Source organism: Pteropus medius, unplaced genomic scaffold (genome assembly GCF_902729225.1).
Source record: "Pteropus medius unplaced genomic scaffold, Ma_sr-lr_union100, whole genome shotgun sequence".
In the NCBI taxonomy this organism is placed as follows: Eukaryota; Metazoa; Chordata; class Mammalia; order Chiroptera; family Pteropodidae; genus Pteropus; species Pteropus medius.
The window spans coordinates 36560640-36586419 of record NW_024354875.1 but is presented as its reverse complement, the minus strand read 5'-3'; the positions used below and the strand labels follow the sequence as shown (position 1 = coordinate 36586419).

Genomic DNA, 25780 nt, shown 5'->3' with positions numbered 1-25780 from the left:
ACCACCATATTTGAATTTCACAAGCCTTACCTTCTTAATTCTAAGGAGCTAGATTCTACAAACATGTTAATATATTATAATGATTCACTGAAGGATAAGCTGATTGATTTTTGTTTAATGAACATAAACAATCTACAGAATGTAACTTGTCCTGTGTAATTCATGTACTTGCTCATTGCTCTTCCATGGTGTGAGAGCTAAACAGTGTTCTGATTTTAGCCTAGAGACGTAAATGCCTGTGGAGGAGTGTGGAGGTAGGAAGAAGGTTGATTATATGGTTCCTGGGATGCTTAGAGTGACCAGAGTTGAGTTTCATTGCTCAACCAAAGTAGTCCCAGGGTATAAATTACTCCTTGGGTAATTTACACCCAATGAGTAGTGTAGAGTATGAATACAGAATGGTCCCTGATGATCTGAGAACAGAAATGATTCCTTTACCGAGAGTGGCCCAAAGGATATGGAAAACCCAATGAAATCAGCAAAAAAAGAAAAAAAAACAAACACACAAAACAAAACAAAAATAAAAAACTATTCCCAAAGAGTTTCTTCTTCTCTTAAAGTTCGTATAGGAAAACTGATTGACAGCTGCCTAACATGAGTGTTTTGAAAATACTGAATACAGTCAGCCTTCCATATCCACGAGTTCTACATCTGAGGATTCCAACCAGCAGCAGATCGAAAATATTCGGAAAAAATTTACCTTGTTGCTGATGTGTACTATGTGGTTAGGCCTAAGATGGTTGCATCTGTACTGAACATGTGCAGACCTTTTTCTTGCCATTATTCCCTAAACAATACAGTATGACAACTATTTACATAGAATTTACAATGTATTACATTACATTACATTATATGTAATCTAGGGATGTTTTAAAGTGTACAGGAGGATGTGGATAGGTTATACCCAAGTACTAAGCCATTTTAATATAAGGAACTTGAGCATCCTTGGATTTCAGTATCCACTGGGGTACTGGAACCAATCTCCCATGGATACGGAGAGACGACTGTATGTATGACCAGTATGGTAATTAAGTTGTGATCTATATAGAGAATGAAGATGACCAATATTGCAAAGTCATTCCTTCAATGAAACATATGCTGATGTTAACCCTACAAATATCTGTTTTATTGAGAAAACATATTTTGTACAAAAGATGCTCTGTCTGATCCTTTCCATCCTTCCCAATATACGAAACATGTGTGTAACAAAGAGTACATGCACAGCTACAGGATATAAGAAACATAATATAAATATAAGATATAAGAAACAAGACAAAGTGGTATATTCCCATGTCCTTCTCCTGAATAGCAGCAATTAAAATCCACAGCTGCTGGCTGCCCAGATGTTTCTTGCATTTAGTGCTCTGTAGTATGCACCAGAATATATTAAATGACTGTGGTTTCAGTAAACTAGACAGCATTGTATCCTAATTCGGCAGACTTGATCCAGTGTGTATATTTTTTCTTCAGATTAGTTTCCCTCTCCCTCCCCACCCCCACCACCCTTCATTTGCTTGGGGCATCTGCACCGCAGAAACAAAAGACATTTCCAGCTCAGAGTTTAGCTGTATCAGAGTGTAAGTGTAGGTCAGGTCTGATTTATGTGGCACGTCTGATAAGCAGGAGAGGAGAGTAAGATGAGTGGTTCGAGAAAGCTGGTGAACTTGGCTTGACTTATGCCTTCTGCTTTTGTAGGCAGCCAACATCCCTTTGGTGTCAGAACTTGCCATCGATGACATACATTTTGACGACTTTTCTCTTGACGTTGATGCCATGATCACAGCTGCTCTTCGGATGTTCATGGAGCTGGGGATGGTACAGAAATTTAAAATTGACTATGAGGTAAGATGTTATGTCTTGGGTAATTCTGGGAATGCACCTGGGACAACGTGGTAGCCACTTTGAGTTTCAGGTTCTCAAATATAAATTAGGGATGATAATACTTGCCCTGCACACCTCATGAGATTACTGTAAAAATTGCATGAGATGTTCGTGGAAGGACTTTGATTGTTGAGGGTTACTCAGACATAAGGCATCATTTTGATAATGGTCCACCAGAGACACATACAACTGCCTGACACGACCTTTCCCTCCCATTTCAGACACTGTGTAGGTGGCTTTTAACTGTGAGGAAAAATTATCGAATGGTTCTGTACCACAACTGGAGACACGCCTTCAACGTGTGCCAACTGATGTTTGCGATGTTAACTGTAAGTGTGTTTGGTGATAGTGAAAGGTCATCTGTCATTTGTGTGGACCTATAGGCCTTTTCCTTCGCGTTTCCATGTCTGTGACAAATTGCCATGTGATTTATTTTACACTGGAATTTACCTACCCTGGTTATGGGAGTATATATTTCACAACAATGTCTGAGCTTTCAAGCTGTACCATCACTGACATCTTGAAGCAGGTGTAGTCTGGAATGATTGCTTGGGCCTCTTTTTCAATGTTTTATCTTGGGAAACTGGTTTCTTTACAAAAGAAATGCGTGGATTTTCAAAGTAATATTTTTGCAGAAGATATGGGGTGAGTAACAACATAGAGATCACTCGATAAGACTCTCTAGGCTGGTGGAAAGCCAACATAGGGATGTGTGAACATCACCCACGGGGTGCGGAATTCACATGGCAATTTGTCACAGACATGGAAACGTGAAGACTATTAGGATATTTCACTGTTCTATTCTCATTGGTGATTCTATTTCCATTATAGTTATATCATATTCTATTTCCTTGTGTCTATTAATCCGAAAAAAAAAAAATCACCATATACCAACCAACCACTGGATTCAGCTCAAATCACAAAGGCAAGAAAACATGGCACATGAACACAGGATTTCCTCTAGATGGCGCTCCAAGGCAAAATTTCCCTGCCAGTTGCCAAGAAAGAAGTGGGGAGAAAAACCTTAACAATCTTCCCTGAAAGTGCTTATTTTCTTCTAAGACAAGAGATACTGAAGCACACATGCCCATGCTCTTTTCTTAAAAGAGACACCAACAAAGTCAGTCTGTACAAAAAAGCCCCTCCTGCCAGATGGGATTTGCATTATGACTGCCTCCTTGTCCACCCAGCTGTTAGCATGAATAATAAGTCACTCTTTCAGAGACCTTACATCTGTGGTTATGTATTTTTCTAAGCCCATTGTCCCTGAGAATGGGAAAATGCATAGTTCAGTGTCATTGCTGAGGAAATTATGAAACCATGTACAACAGGACAAATTATAAATATATGCACCCGCTTCCTAACATTTAATCCCAAATAAAATCATTTCAAACACAGAACATAAACTTATTGATTGGGAATTATGTTTTACAAAAGTATTCAACTTTATGCCTGGGTTAGAAAGTAGTTTTTTGCCTTCAAAAATTAAAAAAAGAGAATGAACTGCTTTGTAGGAGAGGCAATTTTATATAAAATGGTGAAAATGTGGTTCACCAGGAACCCTGTTAATGACTTACTCATTTATTCCATGCCTCTGGCCTGAAAAATCTAGATGTTTTAAAATGAAATCTTCAATGCTATTCTTTACTTCTAAAGAGATATTTAGGTAGTTAAAATTTACCAAATATTTTAAATTTCTTGGATAAATAATGCAGTGCCAGTTACTATTTGTGGTTAAAACAAGGGATAAAACCCTGTAGATGAAGAATAATACAAATTCTCTTTGTTTATGGAAGCTCATAAACTAAATATCTCATCAAGCACATACATAATGAAAAATGATAAACACATTTCTTATATGTGCTATGTAGACCAGATAAAGGAAATAACTATGCTTTTGTTTGTATTCTGTAAAAGAAAAGGTGCCCAGGTTGCAGAGACATTTTTCGGTTTTATAAATGATGTATGAGCACTGACAGATTTTCCAGGGGGGAAAAAAGGTTTCCTTAAGAGTCAGTATTCTTTACAATCCCATAAATGTACTCATTAGCACTTTGGGCCATGCCCTACATCCTGTAGAGCTCAATAAAGATTCATTGAATGAGTGAATTTAGTTAAGGGTAATATTATTCAGGGAACCATGTTGTTCAGTGTCCAGGTTTAAAAAAAAAAAAAACCTATAAAATGATGAACAACTATCACTGCTAGAAATCTGATTCTTTCTTCATATCACACTAAGGTTCAGCTAGGGTTCATATAGAATATTATGATCTTGCAGAATTCACTGGATATGAAAAGAGCACATGATCACATTAAAATTTATGGTGTTGCCGGCAGTGTGGTGCTGGTGGGGAATCGCAGTTAAACACTAATAATAACCAGTATCACGGCAAACACATTGACACCCCCTGACATTCACCGGGGGCTTCTTAAATCTTAAATGTGGAGGCAGTGTGTGTAAGTCCATGTTTGTGTTGTCAACAAGGTTATTTTCAAAGATAAGCCAAGTTGTTTTAGTGAGAATTCAAACTAGAGAGCAGAAGGGACCTTTGGGAAGAGAAATCCATCCTATTCACCGGCTTAACGATAATGCACTGTCTGCATTCTGCCATTTTCAGGGAAGTCCTTGATTTTTGAGATAGAACATTTCTTCTGAAATATCTTAGAAGCACAATGGGAACTCTTTTTCTCCCATCTCAAGAAGGACAGAATCAGTTGAATTTTAAAATAAAATATATTTGCTCAATAGTCAAAATCCTAATTTCAACAGAAATTAATTTATTTGTAGATTGTAACATTGGAAGGTACAGAGATCTACATGTTTTGTTCTGTAATTGACTATAATAAAGTAACAATCAATAATCAAACATCATTTTTACATTGCATTTCCTTATCAATGTAAATGATAACAAGCTATATTTACTTTTAAACAAATGGCAGCATTATCATAATACGACAAAATCTGCATATTAGGAAAACCAATTCTTTAATCTTCATGAAGATTAAATTCTAATTTAATTTCTAGTGTAACACCTTAATTTCTAGTGTAACTTCAAAAATGCCAAATTTTTAATTTAGGAAAGGAGTGATTTTTAATGTTTTTGCAGAATACCAGCACTGGGCACTATAACTATGGAGCGAATCAATTTGAATACAGTGTTAAAATTATATTTAAGACTCTTGCCTTTTAATCTTTTAAGAAGGTTTCTATTTTTATTCTCTCTGGCCACATCTGAGAGCCCCAGTTAGGCACTCCACGCTTCTAGCTGACGTTCCTTTTACCAGCATTTATTTCAAAAAAGGAAAAAGACAAAGCCACACATAATGAAGAACCTGGTGCTCTAATAACCAAACATACGATTGGGCGGGAGGATAATCCAATCCGTCTCCTCACACAGGAGAGTAACCTCCATAACTCACTTTAAGCGCTGCTGTTCGTGAGTTATGGGTCATTCCCTTTCTAGTGAAAATAAATTCTCCCGCACCATCAGCCAGAGCTGAGTATTTTTCTTAGGACATGTAAATTGTAAAAGTGTATGAGCATAATTATGTCCGGCGTTTCGAGGAAAGTCTCAGCTCCAGCTCACAGCGCAGGCTTGTGAGGAAATGTGTGTGGTTTGGGGACTGAGACTGCCTAGTCACAACATAGGATTTTCGATTAAAGGGAATTTATTCTTGAGATTTCTACGGTGTTGGTAAACTGCTTGATCTGTCGCTTTGTGTTTTATGGTGCCAGCCGAATCTGCCAGGTCACGGAGACCCAGCCAGCAGAGCACGATCATGTATCACAGCCTCTACCTTCCACGGTTTTATGACTTAGCAGTGGCACTTTCTTGGGGCTGAAGTCTGGCTCCTAAGGGTGTCAAGTTGAGAGCTTTAGAAAGTTTCGATTTTTCATGAGTCTCATGTTTAATGTTGGCTCAATCATGACTAATAAAAATTGGGGGAAGTTTTGAAGAGGCCTCATATTTTTGAAATTCAACCTGGCCTTGTGTGGCTCTTGGAAAGGGCTGTCTCCCTGCGCAGTTAGCGTCGGCCAAGTCACCTGCTTCGTTTTCTGTACTCACAAACTGCACGTTATATATTCAACTCACTAGTAATTTATCATAAAATATAAACTATATTTCTAAATAGGAACAAAACATACTATCTTTGTCCTCAAAAAAATTATGAAGCACATATATTCTTAATGTTGAAAGCTAACTCCTTAAGACTCTAATGTGCGTTTTCTTCTGCTTCTTTCTGAAATACAGTATGTATGCTACATACATAGAGCTATGTTTATTGCATTATCTAAATTGAAGTAGAAACTTCGTTTTTTTTTCCACATCTTATTAAGATATTTACCCTGAAATTTTTCACATACCATTTATATATCAAAATATGAGAACAGAGGTCTATCACCAATTTTTATTTGACCACATCAGGACTTCTTGAGAATGAAGTAAAGAGTATTGACAGATGTCAGAGGTTTGCTTCGAAATACTCTTGCAAACAAACAAAACAATGCTTGTGAAGATATAGATGAAACAAAACTGGCAAAACATGGATTCCTGTTGAAGTTAGGTAATGAACGCATGGAGGTTTGTTATAGTATTCTATTTCGTGTATGCTTTTAACTTTCCAAAATAAATATTGTTTTAATTATGATAACTAGTAGGTTAAAATTAAGTCATGGAAATGGTTTAAAAATAACTTAATAAGGCTGATTAAATTCAACTCAATTTTTTAATTCATGCATCATTTACTCAACATGTATAATTACACCAGACACACCATTAAGTTTTGCTGCCTTGCCGTTCTAAGACTTACATAGGCAAGCATTTGCAATATTATTTGAGGTTGAGAAGACAAGGTAGGTCCAAAACATGACTTAGGTTTTATGATTTGATAACAAGTGCCTTCAGAAGCTTTCTGGTTGTAAAAGAAAGTACTGAAGTGTAGACTATGAGGTCTTTCCAACTCTGAGCTTGGTAAGGAGAGGATCATCGTAGACTTAAATCGATATTTAATTAATGCCAAGTCAATATTTGACTACATTCATCTTGAGAAGAAAAAGAAGCAAATTTGATATCAAAAAAAAAAAAAAAAACTATCTCACTCCCGTGGATAATTAGACGAGCTATACCTGCTTTGTGTTGTATTGCATGCTTTGGTGAAGGAGGCACAGAAACATGGTGCTGGATGATGGTCACCTGACTGCTAGAGAGGTTCTGGTGTCTGGACCACAAAATGGGACTGAAGCGCCTCTTTTTCAGCCTAGCAGACCCAGGTATTGGCAGACAAACATTACTGTAAACACCAAGAGGGTGTGACCATCAAATCTAGATGCTATGGTTTGTCCAGAGGGCTTTATTCACAGTACAGGACTGTGGTTGTGAATACCCATTCTTCTCCGCCTTGCTCTTTCATCATACGCTATCTCTAGTTGGCAAAGATAGGGTCCTTCTCTGAAAAGAAGATAGGATATGGCATCAAGTAGTATAAATTTATTTATGAGCACTTATAGTAAGCAACGGAAATTTGTGCTATATACATAGAGCTATGTTTATTGTATTATCTAAGTTGAATTTAAACTTGATCAAGTCCTCTGCCCAAGACCATCGCTTTGGAGCATATTGAATAGGTTGATATCCATCAGCCTGCCCCTAAGATTTGCACGTTGAGAGGTGACCTTTCCATTTTGAAGCAAACGAAATAGAGTTCAAAGAAGAAATATGCTGGGCTTGCCGCAAATGCCCTTGGAGCCCAAACATGTGCCTTAACAATTTTCTCACCACTCTGATCCACTCACAACTGGGATGTGTACTGAATTGGGAGGGTGATTGAAAGTACCCTTCTCATAGAACTTGCAGTCCTTGTTAAGCAATTTAATTTTCACAGACATCTCATAGAAAAGATGGCCTCGCAGAGCTGGGCTAGCCATCAATATTGGAATTTGGGGCATTTTTTAGAAAACATGAGCACCTTACATATGGCATTTGTAGTGAAACCCTCAGAGAGCATTCTTTGGCTAAAGTAAATTTTATTTTAATAATATACCAAACAAAGGCCCCAGACAGTGACCCTGCAACACTGCATACCAGAAATGAAGAAATTCCTGAAATTAAATGCTTCATCTGTAAATTCTGCCTCTCAGCCCCAAGCTCATACCACTTCCAAGTTGAAGTCATCTATAGATCAGTTGAGACATGATGATACAGATTAGGGATATGGCGTGAAGATTCTTTTAGAGGAGGCACTTCCTTGAGAAACTTTGTTTTTCAAAATCCTTTGGAATGGTCTGAGCCATTCTCTTTGTTCTTCTTATCAAGAAGAAAGAGAAGACGAAGGGGAAAAGAAAGATTTCAACAACCATCATGTTCTCCTTCAACTTTAGCAGTCCACGGAGGGCTCCACTGCAGTGCCTGGCTGTCAGCAATTGTGCAGGAGCATTCAGAGCCAAGAACCTTTCTTGGTTTGGGATTTCTGGGACCACTAGGAATTTCCAGTACATCACTGGAGTCCCCTTCTCTTAGTCGGCCATCTACCTGATCTCAGAATCAACAGGATGAACTGAAGAAATCCCTCATCATTCAGCATCCCTGACAGCCAAGTTTCAAAAGAAATGTGAAGGCAGGATTTCTGGCATCACTTTCTCAGATTCCCATGCCATAGCTGCATCCATGACAAAAGGATGTAGCCCATGATGCATCTTCTCCAGGGAAGGAGCAGCTAGTCACTTTCATCATTGCTTTCTTCCACAAATTGCAATTGATGTTGTGATGGCTTCTCACAAAAAGGGTGCTCTGTGGCACTGTTCGGGTTGGTATGAAGTGCAACACAGGCCGGGCGTGCCTGTCTCCCTCAGTGCTCTGTCCTGAGGGCCTGAACAGAGTAAATGCTTAACAAACATTTGCTCAATGAATAAATGAATGAATGGACACTTCAGGGTAAAACTATTTTATTCCAAGCTAGGATAGTTTGATTAAATTTTTTTTTTTAATTTACACACACACACAAACACACAAACTACATGTGTGTATGTGTATTTTAATGAATAAATGTTCTTCATAGAAATTTTTGACACAAAGGAAAAAATTTTAAGTCACCTATGGTCCTACTATTGGTAACATTTTGATGTGGGTCCTGTCTTTTTTTATGCATATATTGAGACATTTTAAAGTTGAGTTGTTACATACAAACAATTTTATCTTTCTACATCTCATTTATAAAGCACTGTTTATTATCAGTTACATCTTGATGCACCAGGGCCATTTTTAGGCTCAAAATGACCAATGGCTCTGTGGTATCAACCTCCGACTAATCAAGAATAATATCTTTCATGGAATAAAGCACACACCAAGTGATTCTTTAAAGCCCTATTGCTTAACACTCTATCATCACAAGAGTATGTAAAAGCTGCACAACTGCACCTATATCTTTAGCAGCTGAATAGCACAGTGGATAAGAGCAGACTCAGGAGCCAGGTTTGTGGGATCTAAGCTCACCTCTGTCATATTCTAGCGATGAAGTCTAGTGCCTCCATAGCTTCATGTATAAAGTGAGGAAGATAAGATCAATAGCACCCTCAGAGGGTTATGCTAAGTGCTATAGAGCTGTTAACTATTATCAGTATTATACCAAACCCCCTTTTTTTTTCAGATAAAATGATCGCTTGATACATAATAAGCACCTAATAACATTGAATAACACTGTTGTTAAATGAATGAAGCTTCTATAGCACCATCTAGTACTGACATTATGGCTGTCGTTTTTCATACCTTATTGGATTCCATAGAGCTGCAAAGCAACAGTCATTTTTCTCTGGCCATGATATTCCTCCATTCGCTAGTATAGTACAGGAACAGCTTTGAAATAGGGGCCCATCCTAGCTGATTTAAATGTTATGTTGACTAAGTGATAGGAAATTGCTGGGTAGTCTAGGGAATGCTGTGAAGCTTACCATTAGGGTCCTTTGGCATTCTAGTGATCATATGCTGTAGTAGCTAGGGGTAGAGTTATCCCAGCATTTGTTTTATCTCAACGAAAGACTGTCATTGAGACCTGTTCAGAGAGCAGTCACAGGCTTCTCTGGAGAGGACAACTTGGAAACTAGGTCTATATGCCTTGACCGTCTCTTTACTTAGATATATCATATTCACTGCTTCACATTTCTGATATATGGACCCTCAGAGAATACAGATGAGAAGACAGATTAACATTAAGGTCAGTAAATCCATAATTATTGCATCAGGAGCAGAAAAGATACAATTTATTTGAAAATAAAATAATAAAATAGAGTCAAGCATAGAATAAACGCATTAAAATATACTTTTGGCTGCCGTTCTGTTTTCTTCTGAAAGTATATTGTCTTCAGCAGGCAGTTGACTTTTTCCTCAATCGTAAGTGTAGGTCAGAATGGATAGGACTAGAAAAAAGATGGATGAGGGCGAGGGGGGCACAAATGGACATTTAGTGGCAGGTGGACCCTTTTCAGGCCTGAAGACTCTCAGAAACCATTTACCAGGCAGCTCTAAATCATAGTCAAGAGATAGGTGCTGCTCCAGTAACTCAGGTATCACAGACAAGAGAGGTAAATGTGTTTTGTGAGACTGGTGTGTACTGTACGTCTGGGTTTCTTTATTCTGAGGATCCCAAGATTGGCTCCATGGTCTTTGAACAACATAAAATTATAGAATAATTTCTGGGAAGAAATGGCTTTTATCAAATTCTCAAAAGTATCCATGGTACAAATAGTTTAAGAACTAGATGCTGGAAAGGTCAGGGGTGAGACGGAAGGTGGCTGCATAGGACATTATAGTAAAATACGTTTCATCGTATTATATAGTAGGTGATAACTGGTGGCTTAAAAACGATTTGGGATTTTAATCTTGAGTCTATTATATGGCATTTAATTTTAACTTTTAATTAAATTTCTAGTGAAATGACCTTAGTTTAACATTATCCCATCACTATTCTTACTGTTCTGATTCATCAGCTAGTTCTAATCAACAGCATTTTCAACGGCAAAATCTTTCTGTGCTGTTTCATTGTTGTTTACAGCACTGATTTTCATAGTATCATGGGTAATTATTTCATACTTGATACACTTTCAGAATTCACTTAGTATTAGCAAAATCCAAACCCAGCTAAACCGATTTAGAGTTTCAAGATGACAGAGATGACAGATAAAAACATTTATATCCTTTCACCTTTCAAAAATTACTCCCAAATAACAGGGAGAACAAGAAATGGACACAAATTCCACTTTTCATGGAACTGTAATACATGAAGGCAGAAAATAGAGGGAGGATAGTTCATAGCTTAGCAGAAAAAAGGAAAGTCTGACCCAAGTGCCTTAAGGGTAAGTGGGTAGAGGAAGGGGTACACATGAGAAACAGTGTTCCCCCAGCAGCTTTCAAAGCTCAGGAACTTAAGGTTTCATATACCACTGAAATGGGTGAAGTGGGGTAAGGGGTGATGAAAACACTGGGTCCCCAAGTCCTGTGCCTTCTCCTTGTAGTCAGAGGACAACTCTTCCCCTCACCTATTCAAGAAACTAGAGTATTTGTTGGAGAAACTGAACCCCAAACTTGGAGACACCAGCCAAAAAAAAAAGTTAGGGTGAGATACACCTTGAAAATAAGAGAATTAAGTGAAAGTCTCTACCCTCAAAGGTGAGAAGCTACATTCTCTTTTCTTAGAATGCCAACACATTTTCTTAGAATGTTTATGCCACTTCCAAGCAAGAAATTGAAAAGTCCAGAGGAAATAAGTTTAGATACTGACATGAGGGGTTCTCCAGCAAGGGACCAACTGTCCATCTGCTCACCCTGTGATGAGAGCCCAACAATCTAGACACCATCCCCCAATGTTCACCACACGGGTGTGTGGTGAACATTGTAATGTTTTACTCTTAAGTGAGCGAAATACCGGGCACTTAAGGAAACCACCAAACACAAAGAAAAAGAGTTCAGAGGAAATAGGCAATCAGGGAGCAGAAGAGAATTTCAGAAGAATTACAATTAATACCCTCAAAAGATAAGAGACGATAATGCATCCATGAGAAAAGAATATCATGCTATTAGAAAAGAGGCAGCAGACAAGAAAATACTTATAAATGAAAAATACTATTACTCTAGAAAATCAGAGAGAAAAAGTTGATAAGGGCAATGGGAAAGAAAAGACAAGAAAACAAGTAAAGCAATACAAAAAATCCAATGTCCAATCAATTGAAGGTCCAGTCAAATAGGACTGAAAAAATAGCGAACAGGAAACAATTCAGAGAGAAAGATTACAAAAATGCTATGCCGAAGAAAAAGCTAATTAAGCAAAACGATGCGGAGAAAGTTCCAAATGAAAGCATATCTTTGTGAAATTGTCAAACCCCAGAGATAGAAGATTCTAAAGAGAGAAAATCAAGTAACAGACGAAGTATTAGGAAGAATGACATAAGTTTCTCTAAAGTAACTTCAGAAGTTAGAAAACAATAGAGCCGTCCTTCAAAATCCTGAGTGAAAATGTTGCAACCTAGAATTGTTAGGCAAGCAAACAATTGAGTAGGAGAATAGATTCAAGACATTTTGGGTCCTGCAAAGCCTCAAAAAAAAAAAAAATTAACTCCTCTAGTGTTAAAAAATTAACATAAAAATTTCTCATGAAGCCACTGGCAGAAGTGTTCCTGAAAACTGAGGGAGAAAATGAGGAAAGGAAGGTGTGGGATGCAGGAGACAGGAGATCAACCCCAGGAGAGGAAAGCTGGAGCAGACAGAGAACCCAGACCAAAGAAAAGGATCAGGATATATATATACATACATATATATATACACACATACATATATATATATACACATACATATATATATATATATTAGTAGGGCGTCCCCAGGACCAGGCTGGGAAGGGATCTACTAAAAGGTGTGACTGGCTGGAGAGATGTGTAGGAATCCAGAAGACTTGGATGTTCAAACAAATCTTAACTTCAGGAAATGAAACATTTACATAAGAAAAGAAACAATGATCAACTATCAGTAGACTTTGCAGTGAAAAATATTTATAGAGTGATAATCAGGAAAGCTATATGAGACTTTGGGCAGACAGGTCCATCTGTGCCCATTTCCTCACCTGTACTTGGGGATAATAATAGTTCCTACCTCACAGGCCTGTTATGTACGAGAAGTGAGTTAAAAAGTTAGTTGTAAAGCTCAAAAGACTGTGTTGGGCACATATGAATAACTGATGAATAACTAAGTGTGAATAACATATTACTACTATATAGAAATGTGGTGGAAAATGCCTACCAAATTAGATAAAGCAGAAAATGGAAAATGCTTGCCTTTGAGGATTAGGAAAGGGGAATGAGAGACGTCTGTTTTGGGTTCTAAATCTCTTCACGACAATTTGAACTTTTTAAAACTATTGAAGGTAGTATTTTATGTAAAATAAAATTAACTTAAATCCAGCTGCCAGCTTCAAATTTTAAAATGAAAGAGAACACACAGCTTTGATATGGGCTATTTCAGCCCCTCCCAGACAATTTATTAACATTCTCAATTACTATGCAAATGAAATTATATGTACTTTTAAATATGGCAGTGGGACCAACTCAACTTTTAAAAATAAAATTGTCAAAACAAAAATTTATTCAATTATTTCTGCAATAAAAGCATAATTAGTTAAATAACAAAGTTTTCATTGCTGTAAGAAAAGTATCTAGCTAGTGACCCTAGATTTGGGAAAAAAAACTCACATGAAAATAGAAGCAATCTGAACCCTACCTTTCCCCTCCTCCCGCCCTCTGATAAAGATGTTAGTTAGTAATGAAATGGGAGACTTATAAAGTAAAAAGGCAGGGGAGATGTAAAGACCTTGGATCAAGAAAATGCATAGACCTACTTTTTCAGAGGTTCTCTTCCTCTTCTAAACTAACGAAGAGACAGCAGGACTCAAAGAACCATTGTGGCTTTGGGTTACACAGTGACATCACACTGCTCCCAAAACAAATCACATCACACCTATGCATTTCATAAGCAAGCTACCAGAGGATAATTTTTTTAAAAATGAATCCCATGTAATGGATACTCCACTGATCCTCAGTCTGGGTTGCCTAATCCTCTATCAAATTCTAGTTTTGAAGATATGCATTACCTTATTATCTGTGTGAATTTAATCTGTCCTCCAAGCTTAAAAGAATTAAGGTATTTACAAGAAATTAAGGGATTAATTTCTAGAATATTATCATGTGACAGTTTCAGTACTTGTAAGCTGCTTCCTTTAATATTTAAAAAAAAAAAAATAGGAGGTGTTTTCTTTTGCCAGCTTTCATTTGAATGGCATCTGGTGGATGTAACAGTCAGTTCTAAATTCACCCTTCTTCTCCTCCTACCAATAGATGCTCCTCACTGAAATGCAGAATCACAAAACACGTTTTGCTCTAGGCCTTTGCCAAACAGTCACTGTATCTGGATAGTGTAGCCTTTTTTCTAAAAAGGGAAATAAATAGTCTCAACTTTGTTCTGGTGTGCCAGCGTGAGCCACTGTGACAGTGAGCTAATTCATCACTGCAGGGACCTTAGGCTGTGCAACTGACCACCCAACTCACTGTCATCTAAGGGAGTGGCAGTTAATCATTTCCTTAAATGATGAGGGTATGAAAACAGAGCTGATCGTTGCTCAGTAGACGAACCTTATCCATCCTCCCTGCCCTGAGTAGTGACTGTTGCCATTTTCTCTTCTTCTCAGACTGCTGGGTTTCAAGAGATTCTGACTGAGGTGGAAATTTTAGCGGTGATTGTGGGATGCTTGTGTCATGACCTTGACCACAGGGGAACCAACAATGCCTTCCAAGCTAAGTAAGTGTTCTAATTGTTGTTATTTTAATGCATTTGCCTTTCTGTTCAAAGCCAAAGGTGACCAGTGCTAAAGAGTAAAGCATTAATTTCTGGCATCCAAGGCCAAGGCCACGCAGGCTTGGGCGTGCGTGTCATGGGCCCCATCCATCTTTATAATTCCCTATTCTTCTTTTAATTGCAAATTTGCCCTTCATGTCATGCTTGTTGATTTGGTCTGTCTCTGTTGACCTCAGTCAGATAACAAAGCTCATATTTTAAAGAGCCTATTTTTTTTCCTCCCTGAATATTTGCTTTCATAGCATTTATAAGCTTCTTGAACTTTCTCCTCTCAAAATCTGGCTCTGAGACTGTTTTTTAAAATAAAAGTGGTCTTAGGAAATTTTATGAAATGAAATATCTCTTCCTTCCCCACTAGAATCTCTTCTGGATTCTTTTGACTTTGGATATCATATAGCTGCAGTGAAGTAAAGTGACACACGAGGAATGTGGTTGCTGCTCTTCCCATGCCTCTTCCCACAGAAAGATGGGAAACAAACCGAGGAATTACATCAGCACTGGGGATGTGTAGGCACATAATGTGCGTGGACAGAATAATCTGTCCCTAAGCAAGTTGAACTGGTCAAGATAGCCGTTGCTTGGTGACTCACACTGTGGCCAAGTCCATAGAATTTGGGTGCTAGAAATAAGACCAAAACAAGATCTCCTGACTCTGGTAGTGATGGTCCAGTTTTAATGTTCTTTTTACTACCTGTCTGCAAACAAAACGACATGTAAGTTCAGAGGGTGGAGAAAAAAGAGAAAAGTTGGAGGACTGAGAAATTAAGGAAGGCTTCCACAAAGTGGTAAAATTAACTTTCAGACTACCGATTGCAAAGCCCCCATATAACAGGCGTACCTACATAATCTGAAACATCAACTGACCACTATGTCAACAGCTCACCACTCTTGGTGTTCCCCAAAACACCTATCTATTGAGGCCTTGGAGACCTGGCCTTGCATTTGCTCCTGATCTAGCAAATGAATTTTGATCGTGTTCCCTTCTTTATCTACCCTGTATCTTATAGCCCCATGTTTCAACTCTCTCTTCTCAATATCCTATCATTTCTCAACTCTCTTAACTTTCTGTGACATCCACTCTGCAAAAACTAGGCCCCAGGGCAATCTAACAATTCAATTTTTTGCTACTCTGCCTAGACTTTTAAAGGTGTTATGAGAAAATGTCACAGGTGAGAGTTCAAGATACACCAAGTCTATATTCTCCCAACTCAGCTGGATGCTCAGTACTCCCCAGATTCTTTCTGTGTCGCTAGCCAGCTCCATCCCACATCGCTCTTAGCAGTTATATATACCAAACATTCTCCCTTCCTAAACCACCTCCTGTCTACCACCTCCCCCGCTCCACTCAGCAGATCACCTTGCCTCCTCCTTCGCTGAGAAAATTGAGGCCATCAATTGAGAACTCCCTCAATTTCCTCCCCTGCCAAGTACAAACTTATCTGTCTGGCCCTATCCTTTCCTCCTAACCTCCCATCTCAGTGAAAGGGCTGTCCTTCCTCTTGTCTAAGGCTGATCCCACCACCTCTGCTTTGGATACTTTCCTTGCTCCCTCCTCTGAGACCTTGCTCCATCAATCTTCCTTTCTCTGTCCTATATCTTCCTTCTCATTTATATTAGCTCTCAGCATCTTATGAACAAGTCTCCCCCATCCTGAAAAAGCCCACTTCAATCACTACTTCTCCCTCTAGCTGCTGTTCTATTTCTCTTCTTTCCTTTCCATTCGGTCTTCTTGGAAAGTTGTCCGATCATTGTCCCCAACCCCTGCCCTCCCATGTGGCTTCCAGTTCAGCCTCACCAGGGGAACTGCCCTCAGTAAAGCCTCCAACGTCCCTTTTCCCCAGAGCTGCTGGACACTCTTATTGTCCTTCTTTCTTGAGCCTTCTTGACATGAGACCCACTCCCTCCTTCCTAGAACTCTCTCCTCCTTTGTCTCCCAGACAGAGGATTTCACCTATCTTTCTAGCCTTTCTTCTCAGTTTGCTTCAAGTCCTCTCTCTTCCTACCCCAGCCTGCACTGGGGATGTTCTCTCACGTTCCTCTACTGCTCTACAAGAATCTTCATGCAGGGCTTCCACCCAACTGCTGAACAGCCCCAAACCCAGATGTTTGAACCATAATTCTCTGCTTCTCTCCTGACACTTAGTCCAGCTGCTTGAAAAGCTCCTCCTATTTGAAGTCTCGCAGTCACCTCAATCTCACTCTCTCCCCTTTACGCCTGTCCCTTTCCCCCTTATTCTCTATCTCAATAAACAGCACCACCAGAAACCCAAGAGTCCCCCAGGTTCCCTCCTTAGCATCCCTCAAGTTGACATCTCTGCCTTCTTAAGTAACTACTGCTTCTCTGCATCTCTCCTGGATCTTTACAACAAACAGCCCAACTCTCCTCCAGTCCTCCCCGCTTGGCACTCCGGAATAATCTTTGTAATTCACAAAGCTGATCAGCTCACTCTCTTGCTTAAAAGCCATTCACCAGCCTCCTGTGACTTTCAGGATAATGTTCAAATTTCTTAGTTTAGCCCCTTAAGGCCCTTTTCAATCAAGCTACTGCCCATTTTTCTGGCCCAGGACCCACTCCTTCCACCCTGACCCTCCCACCCATGCTTCTATGTCGCAGAGACAAGGGGCTACTTGAAATTTCAATGGAGTCTGGCTAGCTTACTTCTCTCTGCTCCCCAGTCATCTGTTTCCCATACCTGGAATGCTCTGTCTTTCCTTATTTTCCCCAAACTCCCCTGAGAGCACCAACCATGGGGTTGTATTCCTGCTGTACCTTCCCCTTGTCAATTTTCTGTGCCCACATAACGTCCAGGCCATGCTTTTCCAAAAGTATGCATCACTCTGTTTTAATGGTTGATTAACAGATGTGTCTTCCCTTCTCTTTGAGTCCCCGTGATGTATAACGAGTACCAGGAGCATAATAAACATACAATGAATATTTGCTGAGTGAATGAATGAATGATGACTGCATGGATGGATGAAATTTTAACTATTTTAATGCAGTTTTTCATTAAAGTTTTCTGATTTCTTAAATAGTTGTAACTCTTTTAGATTCATTATATAAAACATAGTTTTATATACTTAGGTTTGATGTTGTACTAAAGACAATAGTGGCCTTGGGGTGTCCTGAAGTGTAAACTGTGATACTTTCATTATAGGATCTGACAGTCCCTTATGTTTGAGTTCCTATAACTACATTTCATATATTTTTTAGGATGCCTCTCTCTCTTAGGGCGATGGCATCATCGTATCTTCCCCTAACACCCTTTCTCCAACCTCTAACTATTCTGCCACTTGTACATAAAGAAGAGATAAATGTGTTAGAGTTGTGTCTATAAAACAAGAGTGAGCACCTTGTGGGTTCTTTTAAGAGTCAAGTGCACAATACATGTGCTTGGATACCAATGGCCCCCTTCCCGGAGAGAGCCTGTGTATCACATTGAGAGAAGCAGCCCTTCTTGCTAATTGACTTCTTTGGCATTTTAGCCCAAGAGTACACACCGAACCAAAGCCCATCTAGTCATATTTTATCTCTCAGGAATTTGGACTTGGATTATCATGGTGTTGACTCAGTTAGCTATTGAGATCTAAGTAGTAGATCTGAGTAGACTTGGTAGCTGAGACTTTCATTTTGGGGCAACTATGAATGACCACATCCCAAGTGGATAAGAGAAATAAGAAAGCAAATCTGCAGAGAGGAAAGAAGAAAGTAGATACTCAGAGAGAAATAGAAAGAAGAGATCATACAACCGTAAAGAAACAGAAAAAGCAGCCTTGATTCCTAGCTTTACGCATCTCTACTCCTATTTCCAGGAAACCCAGCCACACTTAGGATAACTGAGCTCCCTCAGAGTTCCTGCTATTTTAATCAACCTTTTATAGTGAAGCTGGTCCTAGTTCATTTCTCTTCTTTGCAACAAACAGTCCCTGAGACAATGAGAAGAACTATAGTTCACTTGTTGTTTACTATCTCAAGCGCTCACCCACATTCCTGTAGGGTAGGTATTTTTGTCTCCATTTTATGAGAAGAACTGAGCCTCAGGAAAGTAATTTACTCAAATTTATACATCCAGAATGTGGCAGAGTGGTGTTTAGACCTGGGCTACCTGAAGACGTTCTTTAACCACTGCATCATACTCCTTTTCGTGACTCAGTGATATTTATTTGGGGCCTTTGAGCTTCCAGTTTACTGGCTGGCCTGCCATATATGTGAGCTCTGAAAAACTAAAATAGATTTTGACATCCAGAAAATCAAGATATGGAGCTTTAATAATCATTAGAACTAAATTAGACCTTAGTAGCCATATTTTTCAACACCTTAATTTTATAAAAATGGAAACTGAGATACCCAAATCTTAGGTTACTTTTATAAGATTAAACAGTTTTCACACATATTAGATCAGTATTAAGTCGCTGGTACTAGAACTCAATTTTATTTTTGTTCATTTATTTATTTTTTGCATCATCATACCATTTGATCAAATCCCTCTGTTCCAAGATGAACTGATGTGTTTCCACAAGATGATTATGGGATGGGATGTCCATCAACCCTGCCTCTATGTAATGGGGTCACTTTTGAACCTAGAGCACCTCATGCCCCCACCACTCAACCTCAGTTAAACCTTCCTTTGACAATGAGTGCTGTTAGAGAATTTTATATCATGGTAAAGGAGCTATCTTTTTATTGATTAGAATAAGATTTATTCAGTAAGTGTGGCATTGTTTAGAAAACGCCTAGGAAAAAATAGATATCCTTATTTCCTTTATTATTCTCCAGTAATTGAGTGCTTTCTATGTGCAAGGCACTGTGCTAGGCATTGTGGGAGAAAAAAAGAAGTATAACAAACAGTGCTTTCCCTAAAAGTAGTCACAATTCCAACCATTTAAGTGATTTGGAAATGGAATTTAAATGCACCAATTATTATGTAAAGCAAAGCATATGCTACCTTTTTTATTTTCATATATAGGCTATAAAAACAGGAGACATTTAGCAAGGGACAAATTACTATATAAAATGCAAAATGCCTCTACAATAAAAAGTTGTGACTTTAGTTATAGCATGATATGATTTATTCTTTTAGCCTTTCTGATAAGTGAACCTTTGCATTTTCACATTTTATTCTTAATTTTTAAGTATTGGTGTACGTGCAGTGAATGATCAATAGGTGCAGAGGGCAGTGATACCACAGCGCTTTGAAATTGTTCTGTTAACACCTCTCTCCCATTTTCTCCAGGGACGGCATTTCCCACTCATCCCCCTCTCTATTACAGCTGCCCCTGATGATTAAATATCAGTACCGAACAGCTTTGTAGTGTGTTCTCCTAGGAGACTTCTTCTATTCATTTCTAGCATAATCTCTTATACTCATTTCTTGGGAATGAAAACCCATCTTGTCGCTTTCGGCCAGGTCCCAGAAGTGAAATACTGGGGCACATTAATCTGCCGTGACAGCCTAATCCCATTCCTCGCCACCTCCCAACAATTCTCAATTTCCTAATTACCTTTCATAGTTTTCCTTTTTAAAGTTTCCTGTAAGTCAGGGCTGCACACTTCCTTCCGTTAAGTCTCTTTTTCAAAGCATATGCATATCTCAGGGAATTATGAAGGTACGTTTCCATTTGCACACTTATTTTTTGTGCCTTTGCAAAGTGCTGAATGCCTGTAGGGACAGAATTTTCACTTTGACTTCTTTTTAATAAATTTCCCCTCAGTATGATGCCTTTTCAAAAAGGAAAATCTTTAGTTGTTGGGGTCACCTAATCAATTATGAGCATCATGAATAATCACATGTATAAATATTCCTTGTGCTTCTGGAATTTGGAGACTCTTCTTTTTCTCCCTCTTTTTTTCTCCTTCTTTCCACACACCATATGTATTTGTAATATTTTATATATGTAAATATTTTCACTATTATATATGTGTAAATATTTTCACTATTAAAATATGTGTGCCCATAGCTACTTATATGATGATATACTTAACCACAGACAATTAAAATGAGGTGTGGTGTTAAAGTCAATTTTTTCCATATGTGATTGCTTTTTTAATATTTTTTACATGAAAAGTGGAAGTATACCTTTACATGAAGTATATTACATGAAAGACATGGCCTCTTTTAAAAAATGGTTTTATGATCAAGTAAGATTGGTTAATACTGCATGTCATTGTTCCCCTCCTGCAGAATTACAATGGCTGTTTTCAAATACTGATGCCACTGGGAAATCCCACAATGAAGAAACAGTTTAGCTTTTTAAACCCAGCATTACCCAAATGTATTTTACCATGGACTCTTTTTATTTTTGCTCATAATGCCACTTAACATTACAAAGAACTAATATTCTGTAGAATACTTTTTGATAAAGTTTAGCCTAACAGATACATTTTTGCTACTTATAACAATTATTTTTTTGCTGCTGATAACAATTTTAATGGCTGTAGACTCCACTCTTTCCATCCCAGGAGATTCACAGCATGTGTGTATGTAATAGCAGGTATAGGGAGCATTCTCAGTAAGCCTTGGCCTTAGAGAGAAAGCACCGAAAGGTTTTGCAGTCTTAGAAAATCTGACAGAAACCAAATCTAATAGTGTAAATAAATAATCCATATGGAAATAGAAGCATCATTGCTTAGATAATCTTATTCTATAAAACTCAGAGCAGAGTTAGTGCCTTGCTCCATCCTATGAATGTTCGGATGGCACCTTGCTTGCAGAAGGGTGACCATTGTTAGTGCAAGTCTAGTCAGAGAAAGTGTCCTACACAAATTGGGGGACTGTGAGCTTCCTGAGGGTAAGAGCCACATCTTATTTATCTTTGTATGCATCTTTCCACATGGCCGGCAGCCTGGCATCATAACAGTCATCAAGAGTCGGTTGAAGGAATAATAGATGAATGAATGAATCACAATGTCTTTCTGTACTTTCAAAGCATTAGTCTACTTATTTTTATGATTAACTCAGTATTGTGTGAGGGTGGAGAGAATGTAAGATGGAATTGCAAAAGGGAACAAACAGGGAGTCTGATGATGAAGATGCTCAAACCATAGACAATTAGATGGCTGCATGTGCACAAACACCCTGAGAGTCCTTCTGATGAAATGCAGCAGTTTGGAAGCCACATGGGTCTGGGGGCGAGGGAGAGGTGCAGCGTGGGAGACCCCAATGTATCTGTCATGAGCTGTTCCCTAGTTAAAGGAGGAAACATTCTATTCATCCTGAAAAAAGAAAATATAAAGTGATTTGTGATAATCTAGCTGATTTAACTTTGTAAGTTCTGCTAAACCAACATGATAAAGGAAGAGATAGTATTTTTCAACTTGACCCTACTTTACATCAATGACTCTGTTACTGGAATTCACACCAGTAAGAGAGGCACATCTCGGCATAGCCGATTAGTAGAAATGAATCACAGGAAATCTGAGCCTGTGGTAGGCAGTTATACCAATAGAATTCTGAATTAAATTTTGAAATCATTCATTGGTGACAACCAGCTTGGCAAAAATTGAGAATCAAATATCAGATATGTATAAGTTATAATTAGCTTTCTCATTATATAATGAGAAGCTTAAAAACTTGGATTCCAATCAGTAACTTACACTTACTAGCTTTGTGGCCTTGGAAAAGTAGCTTAACTTCTCTGATCCTCGATTTTCTCATCGATAAAATGAGAAGACAATACAATTTCATGGTTATTGTCAGGACTAGATGCAATAATGTATTAAGCTGTTAATCTGTTGGCTAGTACCTGATAGGTACTTATTAATGATAACTATTATTATTAATAACATTATTATAAAATATGTTAACATACTCATTACTGTCAACCTTCCAATTTTAACTATAATCTCTAGACATACCACTGCAAGCTTATTAGCCAAGCAGCTAATTTTTTTTTTAAGCACCTACTCCATGTCAGGCATTTGGATGCGATATGCATATAAAACATCCTTGAATTTCAAAAGCCAAGACAAATATAAACAAGACACAATACAGTGTGCTTTTTAAAAAATGAATTTTCATCAAAATGAACTCTACGTTCAAAAAATAGTAACTAACATTAAATATTAATCACTGGTTACCAAGATTAGCCTAACAAATGTTCTCTTATTAAATTATATAGATTAAGGCAAGATTTAAAGAAATATGATTAAAATCTAGTACCCTCATTATTAACCCTATTCATAACAATCCCTACAGAACCTAACTCTGCTGTCATTTTTCCAATATGTGGCAGCTCTGAGTCTTTCCAAGAGCCCCCAAAGTGGCCGTGATCTGGGAGTGGCTCACACTGGAGATGGAGGGCAGCTTATGACAGAAATCCTTCAAGCTGCACTTAGATTCAGTCTTCGCTCCTCTCACTAGCAAGGCAGACTGCGAGCTGTCAGTCTCCAGTGTTCCCAAGTTAAGGTCAAATTGACCTTTCAATGTCCAAACTCCTTGCAATGAGCAAGAAAGAACACGAAGACCTGGATGAGTCCTCAACCGAGTCCCAAGTCTGCACTTTAAATCCTAGGATTCTCTGGATCTCTCTCGACTCTTTGGATGCTCTACATCCTACTCCAAAAGAATTGGAAATGAGCACACCTGAACATTTTAAATGAACACTTTGCTGAACTGACATTGTTGAGGAGTGGGTCGTTTTATATATATATAAGCGAAATTTAAAGATAATTCAAAATAAGCCTTTCAAGCATCAATTATCATCTTATTTATTTTAAATGGAAGTATCTAAATGTGTTTTAATTATTGATTAATAACATAGACTACAATCTACTATCTGCCAGGCATTGTGATGGGCACTTTCAAGTATTTTATTGTATTCTCATAAATAACTGGTGAGGTAGACAGTATTATTATAATTTTAGAAACAAAGAAACCGCTATTACCAAGAGCTGAAGTCTGACTCTAAATCTAAAGAACTTTCTAGAGTTCTACACTGAGATATCATAGTGTGACTAGGGCTGGTAAACCATAGTAGAAGCTTGTAAACCTTACATATAAAGCAGATCAAATGCAAAATATTCACAAAGTCTTTTCCTGTAGAGATTCAAATACATTTGATATAAGACCATTGTTCTGGACATTCTGAAGCTGTGTAAGGTTTAGTTTATGAAGCTTACCCTGATCCCCAAAGCCAAAAAAATATATCTGTTATCCTCAGATCATCCAAAGCACTTTGATTGAACCTGAAACACTTCCCGTGGTATTTGTGTGTTATGTGCACCGGTTTCCCTATGATCACGTCTCATCTTTAGTAGTCTGTAAATTTCTTAGAATCGTGGGCTGAGTCTTATTCACTGTTGTATCATCCATAGCATCTAGCCTAACACACAGAAGTTTCATGAAAGGTTTACTTAATAGATTAGTGAACTATACAAGCAGTTAGAATGTATCAGCTCATGGTCCTTTGCCAAAACAGGAAAAGCAGTTTGATCCAAAGGGCTGGTGTGGGGAATCATTGACAGATAAAGAGCCTTGGTCACTGACCCTTCTGTCCTCTTTCAGGAGTGGCTCTGCCCTGGCCCAACTCTATGGGACCTCTGCTACCTTAGAGCACCACCACTTTAACCACGCCGTGATGATCCTTCAAAGTGAGGTACAGACCTTACGTTCTGCTTCTTCCCTTGACACAAAACCAGTGAAACAATATTTCTGACCTCCCTTTCTTTGTAGTGCCACAGGTAGGCACTGAGAAGTGAAACAATATTTTTAAGACAAACTATTGGACCTTTTCTTCGTGGCTTTTTATTTATTATTTGGTCAGATGCCTGACCAAAGACCTTAGAAAATTCTACCTGAGCTGATTTGTTTGGGTTTCATTATTGGTTTGAAGGCTCTCCAGATTCACTTAGCAGAGGAGACTGCTTAGAGCTTGTCACCAGAGCATGGTCATACCTTCCTTAAGGGGTACAGAAGCCCACTAACACAAGGAGTGAACCCAAAGCCATTTTAAAAATGATAGAAACAGAAAGAGGGTGAGAAAGTTACACTTTATTAGCACAATTGAGAAACCTATAATAAAATAAGAACTTAAAATTGCTGGTGGGACCACTTCAAAAGTGAGAATTGCAACTAAACTTGAGACCCAGGGCTAAGGCCATATGCCTTATTTTGCTGCATGTGGCATTGCAGGACTTGGAAGTAGTTTTATACTTTTAGCTCTCCATGGAGAAAAAGAAAAACCACTTACTGACTCTGGCTGAGGCGTGTAAGAGTTCGAAATTGCCAGGAAAGGATCTGTTTAATTTTCTGCAGGCGTACAGAATTTTTTTTTTTTGAGGCCAAGAAAGGATCATCTGTTCCCCATTATTTGTCAGTTCTCTAGCTGTGCCATTAATTATTATTATTATCATCATTAAGGCCCTGCTTCACTGGAATAGCATCATTAAATATGGAAGTTTTTTTCCTCCAGCCTATCTTGAAAAAGCATGCCTTTTGCAGTATCATGAAAGCCTTCTTCGACCCCATAAAAGAGAGTCAGCACTCTGGAACCTGCGTGAGGCTGCAGAAGGGCAAATTCTCTGGAGGAGATATATTTTCAGTTGGGAAGAAAATATCAAGGGTTAGGCTCTCAGTAACTCTGACAGAAACCAGCATCCTGGCATCTGTGGTTCAGGAATAATCCATGAAACACTGGTTTAGCCAATTGCTGTGAAAGAGGAAGGTAAGGACCGCAGGAACTTGGGTTCAGACTATCCTTCTGTACTAATAATACAGTGGATTTATACCTCTGACCCCAGGAACTCCCACCTCTGTAATAACAAGGATTATAAACAGGATGTCAAGGTTTTCTCGAAAGGTCATTCGTTTGGAAACAGACCCCACTAACTCAGAATTTGTTTCCATATCAACGAAATACATTAGTTGCCCTTCAGTCCAGAATTATCTATGAAGAACGCAGAATAATAATAATGGAGCCATGCAGTGTGCAACTGGGGCATGCGGGCCCTGCCCTGGTGCTTCTGCCACACACACACACACGCACGCACGCACAGACACACACACACACACACA

The 25780-nt window shown here is 38.5% G+C and overlaps 1 protein-coding gene across 1 annotated transcript in view; it reads left to right on the top strand.

Moving 5' to 3' along the window:
* The window catches only part of PDE11A (phosphodiesterase 11A), a 315101-nt gene that overhangs the window by 225066 nt on the left and 64255 nt on the right, over positions 1-25780 (top strand). Inside the window, exons 10-13 of the mRNA XM_039855267.1 lie at positions 1696-1842; positions 2103-2210; positions 14605-14714; positions 24272-24362. Of these exons, the coding sequence (XP_039711201.1) occupies positions 1696-1842; positions 2103-2210; positions 14605-14714; positions 24272-24362 (456 nt within the window). The remainder of the gene's footprint in view (positions 1-1695; positions 1843-2102; positions 2211-14604; positions 14715-24271; positions 24363-25780) is intronic.